Source organism: Zootoca vivipara, chromosome 10 (genome assembly GCF_963506605.1).
Source record: "Zootoca vivipara chromosome 10, rZooViv1.1, whole genome shotgun sequence".
In the NCBI taxonomy this organism is placed as follows: domain Eukaryota; kingdom Metazoa; phylum Chordata; class Lepidosauria; order Squamata; family Lacertidae; genus Zootoca; species Zootoca vivipara.
The window spans coordinates 60,811,054-60,838,815 of record NC_083285.1 but is presented as its reverse complement, the minus strand read 5'-3'; the positions used below and the strand labels follow the sequence as shown (position 1 = coordinate 60,838,815).

General features: G+C 44.9%; 1 protein-coding gene across 14 annotated transcripts in view; it reads right to left on the bottom strand.

The window, feature by feature from the left end:
- The window catches only part of SOX5 (SRY-box transcription factor 5), a 729,285-nt gene that overhangs the window by 37,057 nt on the left and 664,466 nt on the right, over positions 1–27,762 (bottom strand). For all 14 annotated transcript variants that reach the window (XM_060279172.1, XM_035127886.2, XM_035127887.2 and 11 more), the window contains 2 exons: positions 18,725–18,899; positions 9,257–9,429 (listed from right to left, as the gene is read on the bottom strand). In XM_060279172.1, the coding sequence (XP_060135155.1) occupies positions 9,257–9,429; positions 18,725–18,899 (348 nt within the window). The remainder of the gene's footprint in view (positions 1–9,256; positions 9,430–18,724; positions 18,900–27,762) is intronic.

Below are 27,762 nucleotides of genomic sequence, written 5' to 3'. Positions count from 1 at the left end.
CAACAGCATCCCTTTGGTCAGCCCCCCCCCCCCCCGGTAACATTAAGGATAACTTGTTCTCTGCAATGTTGTCATCTCATGATGTTTCCATGTTCTGTACAACTTCCCTAGATACTACTGGTGAAGATTTAGACATATACAATGTGGTTACATTGCTACATGGTGCTAGTTGTCCAGCCAGGGGCAGCCTGTCCCGCTTCGCCACCTGAGGCTCAGGACCAAAATAGTTCCAAAGACTGCCTCTTTCCATACAAATCAACCCAAATCCTGCACTCAGCATCTGAGGCCCTTGTCTATGCCACCTGCCCCTGGCAGAAGAAGTCCAGAGGGTGGCAACAAAAGAAAGGGCCTTTTCTGTGGTGGCTCCCTGACTGTGGAATGCTCTTCCCAAAGCAGCTCACCTGGCACTATCATTATATATCCTTAGGAGCCAGGCAAAAACTTTCCTCTCTATATAACCAGGCCTTTAACTATCTGTAGCCTTTTAGAAGTAGGTAGGAAGTTTTTAATGTATTACTCCCCCTGCTCCCAAACTTAGTTTTATTATATCTATGTGAGTTTTGTTTGTTTGTTTGTAAGACATTTTGGGTTGCCCTGGGCAAGATAAAATGCCCCCAAAATGTAATAAATAATAATATTTTTACTCACATTTTCCTGTAAAAATTGCTTTGTGTACAGCATTTTTGGTTGATGAACCATGGGACAGGATTCAAAGAAGTACAGATTTAAAAGCTCACTGGTAAGTTGTATTTTGTGATTTGGGCACCAGGTAGGTAAAGGGACCTCTAACCATTAGGTCCAGTCATGACCCACTCTGGGGTTGCAGTGCTCATCTCGCGTTATTGGCCAAGGGAGCCGGTGTACAGCTTCCAGGTAATGCGGCCAGCATGACAAAGCCGCTTCTGGCGAACCAGAGCAGCACACGGAAATGCTGTTTACCTTCCCGCTGTTTATTTATCTACTTGCACTTTGACGTGCTTTCGCACTGCTAGATTGGCAGGAGCTGGGACCGAGCAACGGGAGCTCACCGCGTCGCGGGGATTCGAACCGCCAACCTTCTGAACAGCAAGCCCTAGGCTCTGTGGTTTAACCCACAGCGCCACCCACGTACAGTACCAGGTAGGTACTGAGATTCTGCACCAGCTTTGGAATGCACAGTCTTGGCCATATATAGCCCATTTGAATTTCATTCTACTTCAGGCCACATGGAGAAGCAGATAATTCTCAACTCTACATGGGGCAAGGTGACATATTTTTAATGGCTCCTAAGCATTATTCTCTCTTGATGTTAAACTGCACTATTGGAACAAAGCTTTTTTTAAAAGTTATTTTTTGTTTAGATACAGCAAGTATCAAGCTATAATTAACTGGAGGTGACAATTATAAATACAACTGTGTCCCCAGGTTTCCAAGAAACCAGAAAAATACACAAGCCGGGCACATGTTCGTTCTCTCTCTTTCTCTCTCCCTGGTTGAAACTCTTCCAAGAAAAGTAAAGGTATTTTAAAAATACACTTTATTGCCTCCTCAATTAAAATCTGAGCTGCATTCATTATATGCGTGCATATAAAATGAAATTTATTTTCTCCTATCCGGGTAGGACTAGTGATCACAGGAAGACACATTAGTCAAGACTTATTTACAGATCTCTTCTTGGGGGGAGGGGGATATATACATATTTCTAGGTTGTTCGTTTATCATGGGTGGCATTCCAGAAACAATTTCCTGGTGGAATATCATGGCCACATGCCTTTTCTTGATAATGTGTTGACGACTGTGATGGTAGCATTTGCAGTGGTGATTCATACAATGACATCAGCACAATTGGATGTTTTGTAGAGTTTCAGAAGCAAACATGTCTATGTTCCCTGCCCGCATGGTGCTAATAACAACAATAATAGTAATAATGCCCACAGTTGTTGGACAAGTAAGGTGAAAAGGGGTCTATAGTTCATCTTGTCCCTGCTACCGGCAATAATTTAGTTGAGGCTTGAACTGGTGGGGCCATCTGCATGTGAACACTCTTCCATACACAATTCCCCCTTTAGCCTTTGAAATTTCCCCTGCCCTGAAAATTCTCTCTGGAGAACTTTTGATCTTCCCTTACATCTCACCCCACAGCCTAAAGGATCACAGACTGAGTAAAGGCCACAAAGCTCAGTCCTGCTCCCCTGATGTAGAGGGCCTACTGCCCGGCAGAAATCACCAAGGGAAGACTTGCCTCCATCACGGACCGGAAAATATTTCCAGTTGCTTAGTCCCACCCTGCTTCCTTAAGAGGATGTAGGTGGAGACTCCGCCTAACATGATGCCTGGGAAGAGCAAGGATGAGGATAGGAAATGCTGCCTGAATAAATCCTGGTTCCAAATGGACACAGAAGCGGCCAAGTACCAGGCAAGATGGCAGGAACATTGGCAATGTGTGGGCACACCAGCAGAGTCAATCTGGCATTCCTGGTGGTGTGTCCACACACTGGTAATGCTCACGCTCTTGATAAGTGGATGTGACTCTGTTGCTGGGAGGTCAGCATGTATGGCACCTGTATAAAAACCACAGAACTTCCGTTCCTCTACTAGATCTGAGTGTGATTTCATTTTGAGAATCTTCTCTGAGGTGCTTTGAGAGCCTCTTGGGGCTATAAAGCAGGGTATAAATATTCTATATGGCCACACTCACACTAAACATTGGAAGCACTATGATGCTACTTTAACATGGATGGATCAAGGGTCTAGAAACCAAGCCTTATGAGGAACGGTTGAAGGAGGTGGGTATTTTAGCCTGGAAAAGAGGAGACTGAGAGGAGATATGATGGCCATCTTCAAATATCTAAAGGGCTGTCACATGGAAGAGGGGACATGCTTGCTTCCTCCTGCTCTGGGGGCTGGACTTGAACCAATGGCTTCAAGTTACAAGAAACGAGACTCCATCTAAACATCAGGAAGAACGTTCCGACGGTAAGAGCTGTTCAACAGTGGAACCGACTCCTCGGCAGGTGATGGACTCTCCTTCGTTTTTAAAGGTTTCTAAGCAGAGGTTGAATGGCCCTCTGTCATGGATGCCTTAGATTCCCACATTGGAGGGGGCTGGACTAGATGACCCTCATGGCACCTTCCAACTCTAAAGTTCTATGATTTCCCCAGAGAGTCCTGGGAACTGTAGATTGTCAAGAATGCTGAGAGTTGTTAGGAGACCCCCTATAGCCCTCACCGAGCTGCAATCCCCAGAGTTCCCTGGGAAGGGGGACTGACTGTTAAACCACTCTGCAATTTGGGAACCCTAACAACAATTAACAAACTACAGTCCCCAGGATTCTTCGTGGTGGAAGCCATGGCTGTTAAAGGCGATATGACAGTGTTTAAAATGTACAGTGTGGATGGATATGGTCTTAACGAACAAACATGCAACAAACTGGATTCATGTTTTTTTGTGTGGGTTCCTTGGGAGTCGATGGAGACACCTCACCCATCCTTGCGAAGCTTTGCCGGTCTTACTGAAAGGCTATTCGCTCCCCTCAGAATTCCTCAGATGTTTGTGCCAGAACATTAGGCACTATGTTTACCTCAGAGGTTTGCTGGGGTCGGGGATGGGGGGTGGGGAGGAGGAATCTGGTGGCCGCTTGCCTCCTTTCAGCGCATAACACTGAAAGGGGATCGCTCTTCCCCAACTCCGAGATGAAGGCATGCAAACGAGCAAAGGAGACGAGGTTGAGACGGAGCCTGACAACCGAAAAGTGGCAGACGAAAAGTGGACACAGATGAGGGCTGTAGCTCCTGTTACTTAATCAAAAAAGCTGAAGTGGAGTCACCAGGGCCGTCGCAAAGTCATGTGTTAGAACAACAGCTGATCTGTATTAAAGAAGATTAACTCACAGTGCCACGGCGGAGGGCCCTGGATTATTTTATGTACTTCCCTTGCCATACAAGCCGTCAGCACAATTACTGCCCTCCGAAATGAATGACTGATCTGTAACCACAGCTAAACAGCAGGCTGCTTAGGGGCCTGGCCTGCTTCATGAAGATGGATTTCCATACCATCAAAGCGCTTTTAATGGGCTCCCTGATCCCGACCACAAGGCCCCGCTTTGCAAGTATATAGGAGTTGGGATGAAGGCTTCCTGTCCAAAAGGATTTGGTCGGTTGTCACTTGACAATTCCCAGCTAGCGCAGGGGAGGAGAGGGAGAGGGGGCCAGCGGAGGAGGAGGAGATAGGTAGACTTGTCTCTGCTTTGGAGGATTAAAAAGAAGAAGGAGAAGAGAGAGGGGTGTACAGATGCTTTCTAAATGCAACCAACTGCTGTATCCGCAGCTGAATTCAATGTGCTTAACAAATAACGGCAATTTAGCTATGCTTGCGAGGAATAGCTTGAGTCACTTTGCATTAGCATCTGGCTGAGTGTTAAAGTCATTTCTACATGGGGAGCAGAGAAAAGGAATTTCTGCTCCGAGCATCCTTTCAAGAATGCTTAAATATTTGAATATAAATTCCTTTGTGCTTGCGATCACTTCATCTTATATCTGACACTCCATTTTCTCCCCGCGTAGCACCACTCTCCCCACCTCCCCACTCCCTTACTGGGGCTCTTCTATCTGTAGCACCATCAACACTCACTCTTCATTCGCAGCCCCCCCCCCCGCGCACCCCACAACGTCCATGCTCTTGCCTCCCCCCCCTTTTATTCCTCTAAAGCAGATCTTAGGTGGTGAGAGATGCCTATTATGCCAAGCCCTTTTCATCCTCCAGAGTTCCTCTCTGGAAAATGCCCCAAATTGCAGCAATTTCCCCATATTTTACACTTGGGAGTTGCACACAAAGTACATTCCACTTGGGGGGCTGCTGCATGAGGAGGTCATTGCTGACCTCACTGGGAGTTTCAAAAAAGGAGAAGAGGTTATCAGAGAACGAGGCACTCCCCCCCTCTGAAATCAAGAGGGGATTCGTCTCTCTCACCCGCCACAAAAAAGTGGGCCACACTACATTGATTGTTCAATTTGTGTAATAAGAGAGGCCAGGAAATTTGTCTGGAAGTTACCCTCACAATTTTAAAAGTGGTTTCCCCTCTAATCCTGTAAGTATCTGGGATGGCACTTAAGTAGGTAAGGTAGTCAGGGTCAAAACTGGCATTGCGACAAATGCATGACTTGCACCAAACATGGGACCTGCAGAGCCATTCCCACCCCTCCATTATATCTAGAAGAGTTTTTCCGACGTGTTGTGGCAGCATGACTCCCTTCCATGACTCCCTGCTCACCGCCAGCCAATAACACAGAGCAGTGGCACACAAGATGCAGTGACATCACAGCCAGATGTTCTGTCAGATGTTGGGGGAAACCTAAGTGCAATTTTCATCCTCAGCTGCTGCAGCCTGCTCATTATGTCATCTTGCTTTGTTCTTACTGGTAAGAGAAGGCACTCTTTACATGTTTAGGGGTACCCTTTTTATTATCACTTCACCTTCACAGGGATGAGTCCTGGTGCTCCGAGCAACTTCTGGGGCCAAGTCCAAGTCATTTTTAACTCTTACCGAGTCATGGAAAATACAAAAAGTTCAGTCGGTTAGAGCATGGTGCTGATAATGCCAATGTCGCAGGTTCAATACCTGTAAAGGATGCATATTCCTGCATTGCAGGGGGTTGAACTAAACTGTAAGCATGACCACATGGGCTGCCTTACTGATCGTTATAAGCTTCTCTGGGAGCCTTTTCAGTGGGCAAAAATGCTGTAAATAAATAAAGAAAAGTCAAGGGGCAAAAATCACCTGCAGGGTACTGTGATTATAATGACCAGGTGGCTCATATGGGCGTTTCTTTTTTACTATCACTATTTGTAAGACATGGGGATATATTTCCAGGACCACAGTAGAGGAGCAATAGGTTAAGTCACATGCTATGGTCTCAATCAAGACCAGTGATAGTTATTTAATGTCCAAGAATCAGGTTATTCCAATAAGTTGCTCCAAGGAGGCATAGGCAGGGCTGGGTTTTTTATGTGAACATTCAGAATCTGTGACATCATACAGGATCTGACATGCTGAGAAGGATCAGCTTCTGTTAAAAACAAACAGCTTCTTCCTTATGATAGTTTAGAATGGATCAAATAAAACTCAAAAAGAGTGTGCTGAATACCTGTTGTGCATTTTGTTTTACTGGATGTTACTGGGTGAGAGAGGAATGGGAGGTCTGCTATTTTCAGAAGCAATAGCTTAATGCTCCGGTAATATTTCGTTCCGGTCTCGAGCTACCAGTTTCACAATGCTGTGCTGTGAATATAACTCTGTGCACTGATAACTGGAGAACAGTGATCACGACAAAGCCTCTGCAATCTAAATAGCTAAGGTTTGGGTAAACGACAACAACATCATCAACAACAGTTTTATATCAGCCTCCATCCGAAGATCACAGGGCAGTTTACAATAAAAATAATCCCCCACAAAGCTACCAGTGATCAGGGATCTCTGCTTTCCAAAGCTTATCACAATCTACCAAGAAGTGTACAACAACTATGCATGGTGTAGAGAAAGCAGACAGAATAGTTTTTCTCCTTCTTTCATAATACTACAACTTGGGACCATCCAAGAAAGCAGAAATGTTGAGAGATTCAGGAAAGACAAAACGAAACACTTCTTCACACAACACATCATTTTAACTATGGAAATAGCTCCCAGAAGAGGCACTGATGGCTACTAGACATGATGGCTTTATGGTCTTCCTCCACGGTCAAAGGTGTTGCGCCTCTGAATACCAGTTGATGGGAATCACAAATGGGGAGAACGCTCTTGCGATCAGGTCCTTCTCATTAGGCGTCTGGCTGGCCACTGTGAGAACAGGATGCTGGACTAGATTGGCCATTGGCCTGATCCAGCAGCGCTAATTCTTCTATCCTCAAGCTAATACTTTTGGCCAAACATTTTTCCCTCACCTTCCCCTTCTTTGCCCTCCCTGTTAACGAGACAAAACAGTATGTTGTGAGAGGGCCCTGGACTTCAGTAAGCTTGATATTTCATGCACGGAGCAAATGACGGAATGGAGAAAGCAGGTTCTCTCCATAGGATGGAGGGCCACAACTCGTGTAGCAGGGCCATAACTCGTGTCAGATCCAGACCACACGGGGAATGATCGTGTCAGATCCAGACCACACGGGGAATGGTCAGGTGTGATGGGAATTGGAGAGCACCCTGTTGGGGAAGCCTGGCATGGAAGTTGAGGCCTGCCGCCATCATCTCCCACCCTCTTTCCTTCTATATATTCTGAATATCCTGTCTGGCTGCATCAACAGGGCTTTTGATATGGAAATCTGGAACAGTGAAGCCAAACCAACAATACATGTCCAAACCCCAAGTTCTATGTTTTCCTCAGCTGCAAATTTGTCCCTCAGACAGGATACTTTAACACAGCTGCACTTCTTTCCCCTTACAGATGTGACATTTTCTTGAAAGAGTGTTTTCAGGGTTTTCGCTCCCCCCCCCCACGCCCCTTGTCCTGGCCAACAGCTCTCAATTTCCAGTGTTATGAAAGTGGCAGGGAAAGGCAGCAGTTAGTCCATTCACACACTCAGCAAGGGGCAGGAAAAAAAGCCTGCACTGTGAAAATTCACAGGGGAGCCGGGGGGGGGCGAGGATGAAATACAAGGAAACCAAGGAATTCACACCATGAGAAAGGCAGTAGAAGCATGGCTCTTTTTTAAAAAGGTGTGTGCGTGTTTCCTATTGCTCTAGCCCAGGGTTCAAATCCTTTCTCAACTAGGAGGTTTGCAAGATGAACAATTTCCTACCCAACCTCCAATGAGGCAATACCCTGTTTTCGCTAAATGAGGACTATAACAAGTCAGAGGTGCATAATCTCCATTTTTGTTTATGGCAGGGCCGGGGAACCTCCAGGTGCTGTTAGGCCTATTGGACTCCCATCATCCCTGGCCGTGGATCATGCTGGCTGAGGCTGACAAGAGTTGGAGGCCAAAAACATCTAGAGGGCCACACCTAGGTTCTACACAAGATCCATGTCAACTTCTACATGAACCAGCAAAGATCAGCAGACACTAAGTTTTATTAAATTTATTACGCCTTTCCTCCAAGGACCTCACTGTCATCTCACTCTCTCCTCTCCATCACAACAACTCTTTGTCATAGGTTAGGTTGAATGGGACTGGCTGGACAGAAGCTTCATGGCGGGGTGGAGATATGGTTTCAGGCTACCTCGCTCTTAGCCAGAAACTCTAGCCACTACACCAGTCAAGAGCCCCAGCTGAAGAGTACAGGAGCCTGGCGTTTCTGGGGTTCTGTTTTTGTTTTGTTTTTTGCTGTGTCATTTAATATGACTCATAAGAAAAACTCACAAAACATGCATGACAGCCTTACGTCACCAGCAGCTTAACCTCCGTGTCAGCAAAAGCTTTTGCTCCCAGAGAAGCTTGAATAACACTATATTCAAATCCAGCTCACCTTCCCAATATATGTATTTCCAAAAAAAGCACGCCCACTTGCACCAAATACTTCAAGGATCACCCAGGCATAATACGTATTGACAGCATGGAATAGAGCTTCTTTAAAAACAACAACAACACCAAAACACCCATCTTGTTACATTCAAACACCCCCCCCCTTGCAAAAGGCTTATTAGGGCTTTCTTCTTTCCCTTCTTTGAGTCAGTGTGTGGATTACATAAATAAAGAAACTGGCAGAGTCTGAACATTGCAGAAGGAAGATAAATTCGAGAAGCCCAAATATAATTTCTTAAGCCCCATAGCAGTGGCTCAAGATGCCCCTCCTATTCTTTATTATGCCATCCTCACCCCTAGTCTTCCTCCCAATCTCATCCCAAGGTACTCAGGGCGGCCTGAATGGTTGCCTCAAAACATCCCTGTGAGGTAGACGATGGTGAGAGGCAGTGACTGGACCAAGGCCCTCCTCAGAACGAGAGATGGAGACGTACCCCTACAGCCACCAAAGCTCGGTTCAAAGCATATCTAAGCATTGAACTAGAGGGGATGTTAATTACATGGTCTCTGATAATGCTTCCTGCTCTCTTGGGTAGAAGATACAGGGTGTGTGTATGTAGAAAGGTGTGTGGCAGAAGTATAATTTAAATTAATTGCCCTATCCATTTTTTTTTTTGCCTCTGGCATGTGGCCCCCAAAAGAGAAGGCGGCCCTCTGAGTGGAAAAGCCCCACCGCACCCCTGTTCCAAGCAGAAAAGTGGTACAGAGAGCAGTCAGGTGCAACACTTGGAGCTGAACTGCCAAGAGGATTCTTGGGAGACTGACCTTGTCTGTCCTGCAGTTATTCAGTCCCAAGTTGTTTGCCACAGCAACCTTCCCGTCGAGCACCTGTTGCTCCCGCCGTAGCTGCTCCTTCATCTGCCGAGCCTCCTGGATCGCCTTGGTAACAGCATCGTGGTCATTTAAGTACCCTGATGATGTGATAGAGGAAAGGATATCTAGGCAAGGGGTGGAGGGGGGAGAGGGGACACAAACAGAAGCAAGGTTACCAGGAAGCATTGCGAGTGATTATCAGCAGAACACTTAGGTGGCCTTTCTTTAATGGACGCTGAGCAATAAGCAAACTCATCAGTTGCTAGTGCCTCAAATTAGGGATGGAAACATCCTGTGGCATGAATGGATGCGTATTTGATTCATTCTTCAGTCAACGTATGGAAATAAAAGATCACATGCATCTCAGTGCTATCAGGAGGCTTAAAAAAAAGTTTCGAGGATGCTAAATAACTACTTTGCCTTGCTTGGCCAGATAGCACAAGGAAATTGTTTACTGTATGCAAGATCAAACAAGCAAGCAAACAAACAAACAAAATGAAATTTTCTCCCCTTTGGCAGCAAGCCACTATTATACCTGTATTATAGACAAAACAGGGTGCTGAAGCTAGGAAAGAGACCTCCAAGACCACCTTAAGAGATGACAGAGTCGTAACAAAAGCCCTGGAAATAAAAGATTATGGGTCGGTCCAATGTTTGCCCTACTCAGAGTAGACCCATACTTCAAGAAGACCCTTTTTTGTGGAATCCTCTCCCCAGGGAGGCGCACCAGGCGCCTTCATTCCATATCTTTAGGCACTAGTTGAAAATATTTTTCTATAACCAAGCCCTTGGCTGATTAACATTCTCCACTCTTTTTGTTTTTTAATTTTATTTATAATTTTCATTTTACAACAAACAAAGAGCAAAAAACAAACAAACTTAAAAATCAAGTTATTACATATATCATATTTTGACTCCCCTCCCCCTCTTTCTGCAGTTCCATATATATATATATATATATATATATATATATATATATATATATATATATATATATATATTATTACAGCATTTCCAAATTAAACCTATTTATTATTTATCACATACAGTCAATAATTGTTTAATATTACTGCAGGTTTTTACAGTACCTTAATCCTGCTAATGTCTTAATCTGTTTGCAAAACATTCTACGGCCTTTTCAATATATTACTGGCTTGTTTCAATTTTTGTTTTATTATGTGTTTTGAGTTCAAATTCTGTATTTCTATATTGTGAACAAACAACAACCCCAACCCCACTCTGAACACCTCTTTTCTCTCCACCTCTCACTCTGCCCTCCAGGAAGCCCCCTGGAACAGATTTTGGGGCCCCACAGGGCATAGCTGCCAAGTCTCCCGTTTTTCGCGGGAAACCCCTGTATTTTAATCAGTTTCCCGCTGGCAGCCCGGATTGGAAAAAAATCCCGTAAATCCCCCAGATTTCCTACCTGCCAGGCAGGCTCCATTTTTGGGTCCTGGCGCCACCCGATTTCCAGTGCCCAGACATGGGTAGCTCGGCACCGGAAGTCACTTCTACGCATGTCCGGACATGCGTAGAAGCGACTTCCAGTGCTGCTCCGCCCATGCATGGGCACCGGAAATTGGGCGGCGCTGGCACCGGAAGTTGCTTCTATGCATGTCCGGATATGCGTAGAAGCGACTTCCGGTGCTGCGTCGCTGCTGATCCCGCATTTTTCAGTGGGAGACTTGGCAGCTATGCCACAGGGTGAAGGAGAGGAAGTTCCATTCCACAAGTGGAACTCTGACACTGCTGTCCTGGGCACAACCCTTAGTTCTGAGCCAAATACTCATTAAACTGGGCAGCAAGCGAGCAGTCCAGGGGAGCCCATTCCAGCGTTTGGATAGCACTCCCCCAAAGGCCCTTTCCTAACCTCTGACCACGGGCAGCGGCCCTTTGCAGCCTGCTCAATTTGCCTTGCTAGTGCTACTTATAATCTAGGTCTGCTGGGATAGGAACTAGGTCAGGTTCTGTACAGCGCCTAGCACGCCTCGTTGCTGCAGCAAACGAAATCCCATGCAGCAAAAAACTGGAGCTATAATTACCTTTCTCTAAGCAGAGCTTATTTAATTGCCGCTTGTGGGGGGGGGGGTAGAAGAGAAAATCAAAATATACCCGTTTCCTTAAACCTCGCAAATCCCTTAATAAACCACAGGTGATGTTGCTTTTGCTGCAAGATACGGCGGCTGAGCAGATAAAGCTCAGCTATGGAACGTCACCCGTAGGCACACAAACGCACACACACACACACACACACACCTCCCCATGCCACCTGTCACTCAGAAACACATAAGGCACCATAGTGGACTTTAGATTCCCGCTCTGCTAATTCTGGGTCAGATGTTTATTCCTTGGCTGCAGTTCACACACCACACACACACGCACACTCTGTTGGGGAATAAAGACCTCCAGACCCCAATCTATTCAGACAGATGGGGAGGGGGAACCAAGCCTAATATCGGCCATTTCTCTACCTGCCTCCCTGTCCCTCTTAACCTGATCACTTTCTCTATATCTTTTAAAGCTAGGGCATCGAAGTTGCATGTTTATTCATTTATTTATTCATTGCATTTTATATTTCTCCCCCTTCCGAGAGCAGCCTTGAAAACTGCAATATGAAATTGCCCGGAAAGGGGGCTTCTGTTTGTGACATGAGGCTGAATCTAACCAGACCCATTGGTGAATTGTAACAGATGGAGGGGCTGTTAGACAGAAGGCTGGCACTAATCACACGCAAAATGACCGGCTTGCCTCAACATGTTCCATGGATTCCAGCAAACTTTACACCCTAATCCATTTTTAGAACAAAAAACATCTGGGCCATAAATCCTCTAATCTGCCAAAACACGCTATTAAATCCCATGATTTGTTGAAAAACACTAAGATTAAAGAAAGGAAATATAAAATGGCTAACTGCCGCGTTAGGAAAGTGTTATTAATACTCTTTTCTTTTGTCTCAATTATGAATGTTCTGTTCCTAAAGAGCCTTGTCTAATCATGTCATATTACACATCCTTGCCGTATTGCTTGCGCCTTCTATCTGATCTGCCGATTGCCAAAGAATGTACAGCATTGTCTCCTTGCGCTCCGCTTTGAAATGCTACGGGGAGAGAAGCGGGTGTCAGGTTCGTCTGCGGCGGCACTGCTGAGAGCTTGTTGGGTTGTTGCTGATATGTGTGTGTGTGTGTGCGCGCTTTTAAATGCTTCAGAAAAAAATAAAATTGTTTTGAAAGCAATGGAGTTTGGCAATTCCCGCTTCCTTGGGAAATCAAAACCTAGGCACTTGGGAAGCCTCCCAGTTTGAGTGGGCAGAGGAAGCCTTGGTTAGCGTTGATCTTCGCATTGAACGTAGTGAGGGGGTCGCTTCAAAATTAGGTGCAAAATTACAGGAAAATTAGGTGGCACAATGTGCTGTATCAGATGGAAAAGGCATTCCTTGAATGCTTTAGGTTTGCTTAAGGGAAAAAAAATACGTCTAACCACAAGTATTGTAGAATGCTTAGATATCGCGGAAGCCTGTTTCTTTGTGAGCTAGTTTTCTACAAGCACTTGCATTTGTTCTTCACATTTGAAAAGAAGACCCCACTCTTTCTCTGCACTTTAAAGTGGTGTCATCCTTTCCATCACATGTGTAGAACAGACCTGAGCTATTTATTTTCGGGACTGCTATTTTAAAATCTCTCCAATATGAAAAAACAAAACAAGCCCCCAATTGCCTGCATGTAATAAGCTAGCACATCAGGGAGAGGCTGAACAAAACCCTAAAACTAAGATTGAGCACAGGACAAATGAAAAAGGGACACCTTTTTGAGTTTGTGGAACAGTGCTATCTTCTTCTTAGAGTATGATGTTTATAATTATTATTATGATTTCATTATTAGCCTTGGTGAAATATGCTAGTACCTGGAAAGCCTGAGTTTCTTCCTTTTCTTGATTGTATTAATGAATTTTCCCCTAAGTAAATTTAAAAAGTGGGGTAGTCAACAGAATGTACTATCCTCAAAAATCTCCATGTTTGCCTCCTTATTTATTTTTCTTTAGAATGAGTATCGATGGATTTATGGGAAAGTAGATATCTATAATATGCTGGGATGCAAATGTTAAGAAAATGTCATCCCCCCTATCTTCCTTCTGTTATAACTTGTTTTTTGTTCATTGAGAAAAATGAATTACAAAACAAACAGAAAACCTACTTTTCTACCTCATTTTTTTCTTTAAATGTGGGACAATATTCATTGCCCACACTCCTTCATTCAAAGCAGCATTCGCCTCAAACTTCTAGATATTTTGCTGGCTGGAGCTAATGGAAGTTGTTGCCCAAGACATCTTGAAGATACCAGGTTGGCAAAAGCTGGCCTGATCCTCTATTCCCTTTCCCCTTTCCTTTTCTATGAAGAAACCTTTCTGGGACCCCATATTTAAACTCTTCCCTGGTCTCCTTGCTGGCCCTAGTAGGACCAGCTTGGCCAGTTAGCCCTGGTGATCATATGATGTTTACTGACTGGGGTTTTTTCCTTCCCCAAAATGACCCCTGAATTTTTGAATTTTATTGACATTGATGCTGCATTTATGTTGTATTTTATGCTGTTTTTAAGTCACATTTTAATCAATGTTTTATATTCGCTGTTAGCTGCCCTGAACCTGGTTTTAAACCGGGAAGGGCGGTGTTGAAAGAATTTTTTTAAAATATTATTATTATTATTATTATTATTATTATTATTATTATTATTATTATGTCCAGGTGTCGACTCTCTCAGTCCACTTTGCCATGTTATGCTTGCAAGGTGGAAGTCTCTACAGTGTGCTACTTTCACACTGTGCAGGGAATGTCAGAGTGCGGCGGCACCCCTCTGCAGCATTGCATCTGGTGGAAAGTGGGACAATGCTGACCTAAGAAGGCACACACTTTCCCCACATGGCCATGGGGCTTCTGAGCAGGGCTGAAGGAAAGGTAACCTACCAAGGGGGCTCTCAATCCACCATCACATTCTGCATAATGCACGGAACAACTCTTAAAAGCTGTCAACGGAAGAGACAAGTTGAATTAACTGGATCGCAGAACTTGTATTTCAGGAAGGTTGCAGCTCTAGTCGACATTTCGGAAATTGTGTCCTCCTCCCAGAGAGCATACGTTGTGGTGAGATCGTCAAGACTGACCTCACTGCTGTTGTGGGTGGGAGCGATTGGATAGCCATAACAACCCAATTGGTGGTCCCTCGGTTGCTGGGGTAAATCTGGCCAATGGGATCGTTTCGTGCATTAACCGAGGGACCCATATATGCACATTGCGTCGAGCTTCCTCTTTTTCGCCTCATGCACCAGATCACCCGCCCACCCTCCCTATATTTAGGGTATTGCTATGACCTTGCTATGCCGCCGTGGGTCGTCTGTAGGAATTTTCCCATTTGGCTGATTGGCTGGTGCCACTTGGGTTTCGCCTGCTGCGTAGCAAATCGTCACAACTTTGTAAGGTTTGGCGGTTAGGCATTGGTTCAAGGTAGAGGGGAGGGGAGGTTGTCACACCTGCCCCTCCCATGTGCAAAGGGTATTCCGTTAAAGGAATCCAGGGGCTCGCCTTGCTTTTGTCCAATCCCCTTCCAGGGGTTAGGGTCATGCCAGAGCCCCCGGGAGCATTTGGGGTGAGTCTGAGTCTGAGCCTGGTCCAATGCTCCCCCATGATTTTTTTACCTCACTGACATCTGCTGGAGTCCAGGCGCCAATGCTGCCCTGCTGTGGGTGAAGTGCAGCTAGTCGGGAACCAATACCTAAGCAAACCACTCATGATCCGTAATCAATGAAGTTGTAGCCAAAATTATGCCAATAACCTTAAACTAAATTCCATGTCAATTGTGTGTCTCTCTCCCCCCCCCCGCATATGTAGGGCAGAAGCCATTTAGACCTACTGTGTCTTAGTTGTACCAAATGCAGAGTCTTGATAGGAATGCTTTAAATTCCACCAAGATGGAGCTGCTGTTGGCAGGTGGTTTGCCAATTTTTGGAGACAGTGCCATATCTGTTTCTGATGGCGTTTCACTTCTGAAACTTCGCTTTAGGGTGCGTGTGTAGGAAGCCCAAGCGGGCTACCAAAACACCACCCAAGGCTAGCATGGTAGATATGGCCTCGGCCGGCCTGGCCAGTTTATGGGTCACTATTTTGGCTATTTGGACCACTATGATGAATTGTATGTGAGGCTGTTGAAGATGGTTCAGAAACTTCAGATGAAACAAAATATGGCAGCTAAGTCACAAACTGAGTTTAGGCGCATGCAGGAAATCATGGCAATCTTAAAAATGCTACTAAGATGTTCCTCAAAGACTCTTCTCCAGATTCTGCATTTGGAAGTGAAGCCAGTGATAATCAGTGGCAAGAATGTTTCACTTGTAGCGTGTGTCGACTCTCAAATGCTGTACCTAGAGAGGCTCAAGTCTGATTATTTTTGGCACCAGGTGAGAAGATATTTCTCTTTGCCCGGGCATTTTTTGTTTCTGAGCTTTGATAGATTTGGCTTTAAAGGGGAACTGAATCAACTTTCTCCCTCATTCTGCTTTTAACCATCTCTTCCTGGCTGTAACTCAAATAGCAACTTGGCAACAGCCAGAGATTTCCCAAACTTAAAGGAAAGAAGGAGAAGAAGAAGAAGAAGAAGAAGAAGAAGAAGAAGAAGAAGAAGAAGAAGAAGAAGAAGAAGAAGAAGAAGAAGAAGAAGAAGAAGAAGAAACAACACCAGGCTCCATTATCCTAGTCGGCACGCACCACAATCCCCTTCAGTAACCTCAAAAAGTCCCTTTCTATATCTGTCTCACAAAGATATACAGTGGTGAAGCCCATGTCATTAACAATAACTTAAATATGTTATCTTTTGGTCCACAGTTTCCCATGGTTTATTAATGGTATAACACATTAATTCTCCTTACAAGAGTGACCTTTACAACTCCAGTCATCCTCACAGCTTTTATCCAATTACATTATCACTCATTACAGGTACAGCCTTTCAAAATCTACATTTCACTGAAAGGGAAATGGCAAGGATTCCAAATGCAGGGAAGATACCAGAAAGTGGGAAAGAAAAGATTTTATCTGGGAAATTAAGAAGTGCGTGAAGCTACTCCGAGGCTCGTTGAACAAGCTTTAAAGTGCCTTTGAGCATTGGGTGGGGGGTGGGGAGTGTGTCTGGACTGCGATTGTGGGTGGCATCCCAACAGCTCTGCTGGTACCCTCACCCAATGACACCAGTGTGCACCCAGTGCCCCACCCCACGCACCCAATGTTCAAAACTCCCATTCTTCTAGGCGCATTTTGTGACAGGGAGTTTCATTAGCGCGAGCAGTTTCTGAGTTCTGGGCATAGTACTGTGCCTAAGATTTTAGATTAGAACTGCAGACTGGAAGGAAAGGAGGACCCTTTTCTGCCTCCCCACTTCCAGCTACTCTGTGAAGACTGGAGAAGAGACCCTCCTAAGAATATTAGGGGGGTGGGCAGGGGAAGGACTAGACCATGTGAAAAATGAACACAATATTTTAGCTGCAGTTCATTCATTTTGAGCTTTGTATTCTTGTTAAATTTTTTAAAAAGTGTGCCTAGACATTCCGTTGTTGCGCCCATAACCTAGGTTTAAGGTGCCAGTTAAAAAGGTAAAGGGACCCCTGACCATTAGGTCCAGTCGTGACCGACTCTGGGGTTGCGCGCTCATCTCGCATTATTGGCCGAGGGAGCCGGCGTACAGCTTCCAGGTCATGTGGCCAGCATGACAAAGCTGCTTCTGGCAAACCAGAGCAGCACATGGAAACGCCGTTTACCTTCCCGCTGTAGCGGTTCCTATTTATCTTCTTGCATTTTGACGTGCTTTCGAACTGCTAGGTTGGCAGGAGCTGTTAGCTCCTAGCTTTCATATCTCAGTTTCTAACACTGCAGCAGAGTAAACATTTCCCTTGATGCACACGAGGGGGAAGATGTCGAGAGCTAGCATTATATCGAAGCCAGGGAGGTTTATATATATATATATATTATTATTAGGGGAAATGTGCTGCGGACTATGGTGGGGCTGCCTTTGAAAAATGCTCAGAAGCTTCAACTGGTTCAAAATGTAGCAGCCAGACTTTTGTCCCGTGAAAGGTGTTCTATTACTCTCTGTACCTAGCTAGATCCGTTGCTATTTCAATGCCCAGCCTTTACCACCCTGCAGAGTCTGGAAATAGTATACGTTAGGGAAGCTCCTACTGCCAGAATTGGTGTGAAATTTTTAAAGTAATAATAATAAAGAGAATAGATAACGGAGGGGTTGAAAACACTGGAGGATGTCACTGTCCCCCACAAGCACTTAGTTTGGCTCCATCCTCCCCCCTCCCTTAGCTCCCTTCCCCTGCCAATTTTGAAGTCAAAATTTTTCAAGAGAGAACTTTCAGCCCAGTCATAGAAACTCACTTCCTTTTTCTAAACGAGAGCTTAAAATTAAGGACCCACATTAATCCTCGAGGAGGTTAGGTCCTCCGAGGCTTTTTTTTTTTGGCAGAGGTTATTCCTCTGGTCTCACATGAGTCCTTCATTAAAAATAGCTGCACTGGTTACCCATTCTTTCCCACACTGAATTCAAGGTGCTCTTGGTAGTGTTTAAAGCCCTAAATGACTCAGGCCCCAAATACCTGAAAGACCCCCCCCCTTTCCCTGCATTGCAAGGGGTTGGACTAGATGACCCACAGGGACCCTTCCAATTCTACAACTCTGTGATTCTGTTACACCCCCCCCCCCCAGGGTGTTAAGACCAGCCGTGGCCCTCTTTGTTTCTCCACTGCACTCATAAGCTCTGGGTGGCGGGAGACTGAAAGAGGACATTCTCTTTGGCAGCCCCTAAGTTGTGGAACTTCCCCCGCCTGAGGTATATATTTAAAAATAAATAAATAAGTGACATCTTCATTATACAGCTTTTAACAAATGCTGAAGATGTTCCTCTTTACCCTGGCTTTTGATACTATATGACCCCCTCTCTCTCCATATCTGTGACTGTAAATTGTTTTGAACTGTTTTCAGAGTGGTGCTTTAATTGTTGTAACCCACCCTGGGATATTAGGGTGAAGGTTGAGAGCTTCATCATCATCATCACCATCAATTCTATTTTTCCAGAAGAAGAGGTGCCAGAACTCACCATGAACACCTCTAATAATAATAATAATAATAATAATAATAATAATAATAATATTTATACCCCGCCCATCTGGCTGGGTTTCCCCAGCCACTCTGGGTGGCTCCCAACAGAGGATTAAAAACAGAATAAAACTTCAAACATTAAAAAACTTCCCTTCTCTTATAATGGCAATAGCGCCCACCTGAGAGGTGCCAGAAATAAGTCCTAGCTGGGGGGAAAATAAATCATTGATCATCATCATCATCTGTGCTCCTCTCTGAAAAGTAAAAGGAAGAGAACTTACCTATTGTGTTGACTCTGGCTGAAGGACTGGCTAACGTTGCTGGTATAGATTTGAGGGAGCTGCTCCCGCTATTTATTCTCAGGGGCGGCATGTGAGGAGAGGTGGGTGATGTGGGAGACTTGCCGTCTGCTGTCTTGGGTTTTGCCGAGAGGTTCAATGGCTGGGCCACGTCGTCCTAAAATGGGCATAAGAAGACCAAGCAGGTGAGACAGGCCATACTGGTACGACTTCAGGCGTATAATAATGAAGACTCCAGGCAAACCTCCCTGGGAAGAGAATTACACAAATGGGGAGCCACAGTAGAAAAAGGCCCCATTCTCATGTTGCCGCCCTCAGGACCTCTTGTGGGGGAGGCACATGAAGAAGGGCCTCAGATTATGTTCACAGGGTTGTGGCCGGTTCCTTAAGTGGAACAGTTGAAGGAGCTGGGAATGTTTCGCCTGGAAAAGAGGAGACTGAGAGGAGATATTATAGGCATCTTCAAATATCTCAGGGGTTGTCACATAGAAGGTGGAGCAAGCTTGTTTTCTCCTGCTCTGGAGGGTAGGACTCAAACCAAAGGAGATTCCAACTAAACATCACAAAGGACTTTCTGACAGTAAGAGCTGTTCGACAGTGGAACAGACTCCCTCAGGAGGATGTAGACTCTCCTTCCTTGGAGGTTTTTAAGCCAAGGTTGGATGGTTATCTGTCACTGATGCTTTAGCTGAGAGTCCTGCAGTGCATACCAAGTTCCTTCAAGTGCTCCTCATAAGGCTTGGTTTCCAGACCCTGGGTCGTTTTGTTGGCCCTCCTTTGCACATGTTCCACTTGCCAACGTCCTTCTTAAATTGTGGTGCCCAGAATTGGACACAGTATTCCCGGTGTGGTCTGACCAAGGCAGAACAGAGTGGGGCTATTTTACTTCCCTTGATATGGGCACCACACTTCTGTTGATGCAGTCTGGAATAGCATTCACCTGTTTTGCTGCTGCATCACACTGTTAACTTATGTTAAGCTTGTAGTCCACTAAGACCCCTAGATCCCTTTTGCAGGTGTCCACCCCACCTTATATTTTTGCACCTGGTTCTTCCTGCCTAAGTGCAGAAGCTTACATTTGTCGCTATTGAACTTGATTTTGTTAGCTTGGGACCAGTTTTCCAATCTCTCGGAGACGATGATGCTATTTATACCCCCCTTTTAAAAATAAATAATACAAACATTGCTGTGGCGAAAACAAAATGTGATCATGAATGACGATGGTTCCAGATTGCTAACCAAATATGCCATCCTTATAGAAAGCAAAGAACACCCCCCCCCTTGAACACACAAATTATAATAATTTGTACATTAAGCGGAAAGATTGCCAGCAAGGCCTCTTAAGCAAACATTTCTTTGCTGCTAGAGTAGATTTGGCAGAGCTTAGAAATGCAATTGAGATTTTGGCCTTGGCCACTGTTACCATCTTATATTGTACACTCCTTCACTTTTGTGAAGTTGGAGAGGCTCAAGCCATACCAGAAACTTGAGTCAGGGATCTGGCCGGCACATCCGGCAGAATGACGTGGCAAAGTTCTAAGGAAGCAGCCTGGACTGATCCATTTCAGACGACAACTTTGAAGAAACAACATCCCCCCCCATAGAAAAATAGCTCCACAGGGAATGTTTGGGGCTACAGCCTTTGTAACTAATGCACAATACAGTGGTACCTCAGGTTAAGAACTTAATTTGTTCTGGAGGTCCGTTCTTATCCGGAAACCGTTCTTAGCCTGAGATACCACTTTAGCTAATGGGGCCTCCTGCTGCCGCTGCACAATTTCTATTCTCATTCTGAGGTAAAGTTCTTAATCCGAGGAAGAAGAAGAAGAAGAAGAAGAAGAAGAAGAAGAAGAAGAAGAAGAAGAAGAAGAAGAAGAGGAGGAGGAGGAGTTTGGATTTGATATCCCGCTTTATCACTACCTGAAGGAGTCTCAAAGCGGCTAACAATCTCCTTTCCCTTCCTCACCCACAACAAACACTCTGTGAGGTGAATGGGGCTGAGAGACTTCAGAGAAGTGTGACTAGCCCAAGGTCACCCAGCAGCTGCATGTGGAGGAGCGGAGACGCGAACCTGGTTCCCCAGATTACGAGTCTACTGCTCTTAACCACACCACCACACTGGTTCTCTACTTCCACTACTTCCAGGTTAGCAGAGTTTGTAACCCGAAGTGTTTGTAACCCGAGGTATCACTGTATATTAGCTTTAGGATTTTGAGGTGGGTGGGTAGGTGGGTGGAGCAATAAAAATGAGCACCCCTTGCCCTCGATTTAAGGGTCACTGCCTACTTGGCCACCTAAGGGTTCTGCCACCTTGTGATGGGTTCTGAAACACCACTGTGAGGAATGAAAACCAGAGCCATGAACCCAGATCACATTGGAATTTGAGGGTTTCAAAGCAAAGCATTCCGCCCATCTCCACTGCCAATGTGGCTAAAAGGAGCTTGCAAAGCGGTGGGGGTGGGGGGCCCTATGGACTACATTGCTGCAAGTGGAAAGTGCAATTTAAGAGGACTTTGCATTGTGGCACCATCTGACTGAGTGAGGGCGGGGGCTGGGGGCAGCAAAGCTGGAATGACCTGTCAGAAGCAGAGGAGAGGCTGCTCTGCTAAAGAGGCTTTTCCTGACCTTTGGGAACATATCCATTGCGTATTGCAGCCTATTCAAATGACCTTGATGGCAAGAAATTACAGCCAAAGCGTGAGAGATGCAAGGAGCCACAGAGGGAGGTGTTTTTTTAAAAAAAACAACAACAGAAGAAGAAGAAGAAGAAGAAGAAGAAGAAGAAGAAGAAGAAGAAGAAGAAGAAGAAGAAGAAGAAGAAATAATAATAATAATAATAATAATAATAATAATAATAATAATAATACACCCTTACTGCTTTGGAAACAAAGCCCCAGACCTACTCCCTCCCCATCCCCAGCCAGTTTTCCCCCTCCCTTTATTTTCTTTCCCCTTTCATAGAGATCTTCATTTCATCATAAATGCACAATACGGTGCATTTCCTGGCACATCTGGGCCCGTAGACAATCGTGCCATTGTCGTTTACTGAACAATACCGCCAGTCAGTGGCTTATCTACTGAGTCGCTAGCTTATCCCAAAAACGTCTGACCAGTAAATATATCCATAATGGACGTCCAGCGGCAACTGGCACACACAAAAGTCAGACCTTCCCCATCACTGCTTCCAGAGACGGCAGTTGTACAGACAAGAGAGACAGACAGACAGACAGACAGACAGACAGACAGAGAGACAGAGAGACAGAGAGAGAGAGACACACACACACACAGAGAGAGAAGGACTGACAGTCCTCTTTCTCCTGTTCTCTTCCTCTTATCCCATAAGCAGTTCTGAAACGACCAGCCGCGGTTATAGTGGAGACGTAAAGGCAGCTGTGAAATACGCTGTGTGAATGAATTATGCTGCTGATATTATCCTCCCTGATGAAATAATTGTATTAAATTAAGCAGGGATGCTCACATGACAGGATGGCGGAATTAGATAACTCTCCTCCGCGCGCGCGCACACACACACACGTGCACAGACACTGGTACTTCCTCCCTGCTCCCCCTACCCCCTACCCCCACCCCAGCCTGCCTTTCTCAAATTCTGATTAAGAGTAATGCTTCTCTTTCTCTCAAGGAGCGAATTTATGCACCTGCAGAGACACATAGAAATGCAAGAAAGTGAGGAGGGGGAGAGAGAGAGAGACACAGGGGATGGACAGACACCAAAGTCGTAAATTTAAGCTAAGACAGTGAAAAGTGTGAGTGATCTCCCCCCTGCTTCCTTCCTCCACCCCCCTAAAACCCTGGAACAGAATCATCCTGAAACTACTATTGTTTCTGTAACTTGTTGCTGGGCAAAACACTTTTCTGATGCTGGTCGTCCTCCAAGCCACCCAGTGAAGTATACTTTTTCCAGCTCCCACGTGGAGGAATAGATGGCAGCTGAGAATTAAAACATGAAAGGCGACTTTGCTGGATCAGGCCAGCTGGATGCTTCTGGAAAGGTTTGCAAGCGAAGTAGAACAGCACTAGTATCCAGCACCCAGAGGTATTCTGCACCTTGTCACAGAAGCTGCATCCCACTGTCATGGCTAAAATAGCCAGTGACCCTCTTGTCTGCTCCTTTTAAAAAGCAAGCTAAACCAGCATACAGTCATGGCAGAGGCGACTCTTCCCCACTGTTTATGCTGAGTGGAAGTGTACTGGTTAAGCGTGCCAGACTAGGACTGGGGTGACCATGAACCTTACTGGGTGACCTTGGACTAGTCACAACCGCTCATTCCTGCATTGCAGGGCACTGGAGTAGATGACCCCCCAGGGCTCCTTCCAGCCCTACAACTCTACGAACCTGCTTCATCAGACTGTTGTGAGGATAAAACTGGGAGGAGGGAATTTCCTCCCAGTCCCAAGCCCCTTAGATGAAAATCATCTTATAAATGTAAAAAAATAAAATGAAGTTTACCATATTGTTTGGTTTGGCCTGGAGCAGGTGTTCAAACTGTACACCCCAAAACGATCTACTACCTGGCAAAGTTTCTTTCAGTCCCGAGGAACACCAAAGCTTGCACATCATTTTGTGACAGCCTGGTGCCTTAATAAAGGTACGGATTTTCATTATTTTTCACCAGCATGCCCATCTTTACTCTTTAAATATGTCCCAGAGCCACCCTGACTGCATTTCTCAGTGCTTTTGCTTTTCACTTATTTAGCATCCTCGCTTTCCATTCCACAATTTCCACAACTTTACTTCGCACACCACTGGAGGATGGGAGTTCCTGGGTGTATTGAGCTGTTTGCCATTATGCCAGCTCTGAAGATATGACTTAATCATCCTGCTTTTTGCAGAGAGTTCACCCCCTCCCCTTTTATAGTCTGCAGCTGGCTGTCGGACAAACAACAAATGCTACTTTTAATTCTCTGTTTCAGGTCACCTCCCCCTTCCCTGCTCCCCTCCTTCCTCATCCTCTTTTGTCTTCTTTACCATGATGCCTTGCTGCTTCAATGAAAATATGGCATCCAGTTACAATGACCTGCTTGCTTGCCCAGAAACCCTCGGCTTTTATGCCTGTCTATTCCATATGCTGTTTTGCTGAGATAGCGAGCCGGTGTGCTGTTTCCCCAATGCATCTGGCACTGTGGTTTGTCTGTGTTTTACACACAATTCATCAAGAGGAGGGAAAGAGGAAAGAGGGATGGCAGAACAAAATCTTCCAGTGCATTTGCTGAGCAATCTCGAAACCTGGAGGTGCAGAGACCTCCCCACACTTACACACAGAGGGGTAACAGTGACCCACCATGACCCCGAGGCATGCCACCTGTTCCACTGTTCCGTATTAGCACTTAGCATTTTTTTACTTAGCAAGATTTATACACTCCTTAATTGAGCAAATACTGTATATGGGTGTAGAATATTCATTTAAAACAGCAATAAAAACAAAACCTTGAGAAAACAGTAGAAATAAAACCAACACCAGTTTAAAAAACACAAGATGAATATAATAAAATTAAATATCTGTGTAGGCTTGCCTAAACTAAATACTTGTAGAGTTGGGAGGGTCCCTGGTGGTCATCTAGTCCAACCCCCTCCAATGCAGGAATGTCAACACACGTCCTCATCCAATTTGAAACCATACCAGACCCTGCTTAGCTTTGCAAATGCACTAGCCGTTTTATTGCTGTACCACTCGGAGGACCTTTTGAAAGCATTCCCACTAAGCTAAACCTAGTCTACGGGGGACTAGGTAAGCTTCCTGCTTTTGGTATCCATTGAGGAATAAATCCCTGGCAGGATATAATACACAGCAACAGTGGCCGGCATGATGGGGCAGTGGCAGAGTCAGTGCAGCGCAAGTGCACCAGCAGAGGCAATCTGGTGTTCTGGTCGCGCACGACGGAGGGCTAGCAAGCATGGGGGTTAATGCATTTGGCAAGTGTTCGGGAGTACCAAAAATACCCCCCAATGGGAAGTTCTTTTCAACCTCAGTGGAAATTTTTAAAACAGGTACAGTATGAAGCTTTGGCTCCATGGTAGGCAAATGACCAACAACTCCTCTCCTTTTGCAAACTGGCCACCACTGCTTTTGTGGTTTATTATATGGCTCCTCCAGATAACTGGCAACCCCTAATAACTAGAGCATTGTTCAGCTAGATTTCCCACACCACGGTTGTTTGGTTTCAATGCTAGCCCCCACTCCTAGTTCTCCATAAATAGGTTCAGGCTAGCTGCTAAACAGGAAATGAGTGTCTTAGCTACAGATCAGCAGGGATCAACACAGCATCTGCAAATCCCTCAGGGAGGCCAGGAGCCAATTTCTTACTTTGCCTCGAACAATACACAGTGTTTCATGAGAGGCAAGAGAAAGGCTGAGAAATCATGTTGAAACTAGAGGGAGATCCCCCCTCCATCAAAAGCTGCGCTTCTTCTCAATATCCCTCCCTGTTGAATAGGCAGCATTTGGGATGAATAACAGTAATTGACAAAGCTCTTTATCAACACTCATTAAATTAACTCTCAGTGAAACATCCTTATCCCTACATTGCAAATAAAGGCGACCCCAGGTGTCTGGCTCACTGAGTGACTTTCTCCCTTGCCACAATGGAAATAAATTGCAACGTCAGAGAACATGAGATACTATTGGGAGGGTCAGATGGAACAAGACAGGTGCAGCTAAAGAATATACAGAATGCAATGAGCGCTGGGAACATTTTCTCATGGGTGTTTCAGCAAAGGGCTGGATAAGTTGGCCTCTGGAGGTTTTCTCCTCAATACATGTCTTTAGGAGGCAGTGGCCAAAGGCATAGATCATATGAATATACTTATGAATATAACAAATAAAGGCTTTGTTACTGGGTTTTAGAGTTAATCTAACCCTGACCAGGACCACATCTGTAATATACAGCAGACACTGAAGCTAATTTCCACCGTGGTTTATTTTCAACTGCCCTTTTAGGGTATTTCGATAGGCATTACTTTATTATTTCATCCAAGATAACTTGACTTATGGTACCGCACCCTACACAGTGGTGGCTCCCAAACAGGGCAATTTCTGTTATAGCCCCTGATGCCCCAACCTCTGCCATACCAAGCCAAGTTCTAGGTGTTGCTATTAGTACATAAAACCCATAACAGCTTGGGACCAACTTGTACCTGCTGCCTTGTGGGACATCTTCAGAAGAAAAGGCTCAGGAGTAAACCCTTAAGATTCCGCAGACGTTTCACTATCAGCTTCCAATTTCATGTTGGGCAAAATGTCGCTGTCAACTCTGTTTGGCTTAAATAAGATTGCCTGCTCTCGCATACCAGTTCCGTGGTTTGGTAGCACCTCTTTCTCAGCACTGTTAAATGTTTACCCACCCAGTCCTTACTGTTAACAAGTGGAAACATAGACACTTGAGGAAGCATTAAAAATTCCTTTACCCATAACCCCCTGATCCAATAGTGTCTCTCTGTAGAACTCAGTTCCTGGTAAATCAGTGTTAGCCAATGTAGCACTACTCTAGATCTTGTGGACTCCAGATCCCATCCGCTCCAACCAATTTGGTTAATGGTCAGGGATGAAGAGAAATGTTGTCCACAACATCTGGAGGGCACTGCATAGACTTCCCCTGTAAAAAAAAATGAATAAGGAATCTGTTATTCTAGGTTTCTTGAATAACATAAGAGCTCATACTGAAAATCCATTTTGGCTGTGTCACCCAAAGTTTTGATGTACAGATGAAGTCCCATATACCATTTGGTAATAGGAAATGCCACGTCTCTACATTGCAATGGCAAGTTCCATTCAATTATACATCTTTTTTCATTGTTTCATGCCAGTTCATTTCCACATCAGGGCGTTGTTGTTTTTTGTTAATAAACAGAGAAATGCATGAAGAAAATGGCACCCATAGATGCTATTAAACATTAAATTTGACCGTATTTTGCATATTTCTGACCTTTTAAACATATTTGTGGGTCTATTTTCTTGAAGCATGGACATTTTGGGCATTTTAAACACTTCTGTTTGTGTTTTCTGAGGTGAGAACTGCACCACAAAATTCAGAGAAGTGTGATAGCTGACAGATTGTCTGCAATGCATTTTGTGCTTTAGTTTAGGCGATATGGAAAGTTTGGTTTGCTATGAAATGCGAAATGAACAAAATCCTCGAGTATCCCTAGCTGCAGCAGAGAATTTCTGAACAATGAAAAGAATAGCCAAGTGAGCAGAACACACCACCAAATACATATTTTATATCAGCAATCAAGAGTCCTTTCTCTTTCTTCTCTCTCAGGAGCTTCCCAATTCCTTTCTTTGAGTATGAGCATGTTTGAACTTGCAACATTCAGAAGAAAGAAAAGCACGCTTTAAAAAGGCATGGAGTAACATATTGAGTCATCACATCACTCTTCTGTGTTTCAGAGGGCCTAGGTGCATGATGCTCAGACGCAACAGACAGGATTCAACCTATGCTCTACTTCAAGCTCACTGTTGCCAGCATGCATGGAGTACTTATCATACCTCTGCAAGCACCTGATGCTATCTGGTTGCGGTTCTGTTCTGAAAGCCAATCAGTGAGCATCAATAAAAGTCAAATGACCACACTTCCACATCCAGTGCCATAGCAGAAACTCAACCAACATGGTCTGAGTGCTTATCAACCAACACATCAGCTCTGCTGCGTTGTGTGGGGCACCCCAGAACGACTTACGTAACATGCCTCTCTTGATACTGTAGAATACACCATAAGACAGTGCTTCTTTGTCTAAAATTTAAAAACAAATTCCCCCCAAAAGAGCAACCGTCTATAAAAACCACCACAACATATGCCTACGGTGCTTCTATTATTTCCAGGGCTCGAGAAAATCTTGACTTAAGAACACTTCCAAATGCATTTCCATCACTCAAGACGGAAGACATTCACCTCCCAGAAACTTTAAAGAAGCAAGATATGGAAAGCAGGAGGAAGACGCAAGAGACCTCGAGGAGGAGAGACCTTTAATCCTCCTCCTGGCTTGGCCAAAGGGCTCACTGGTC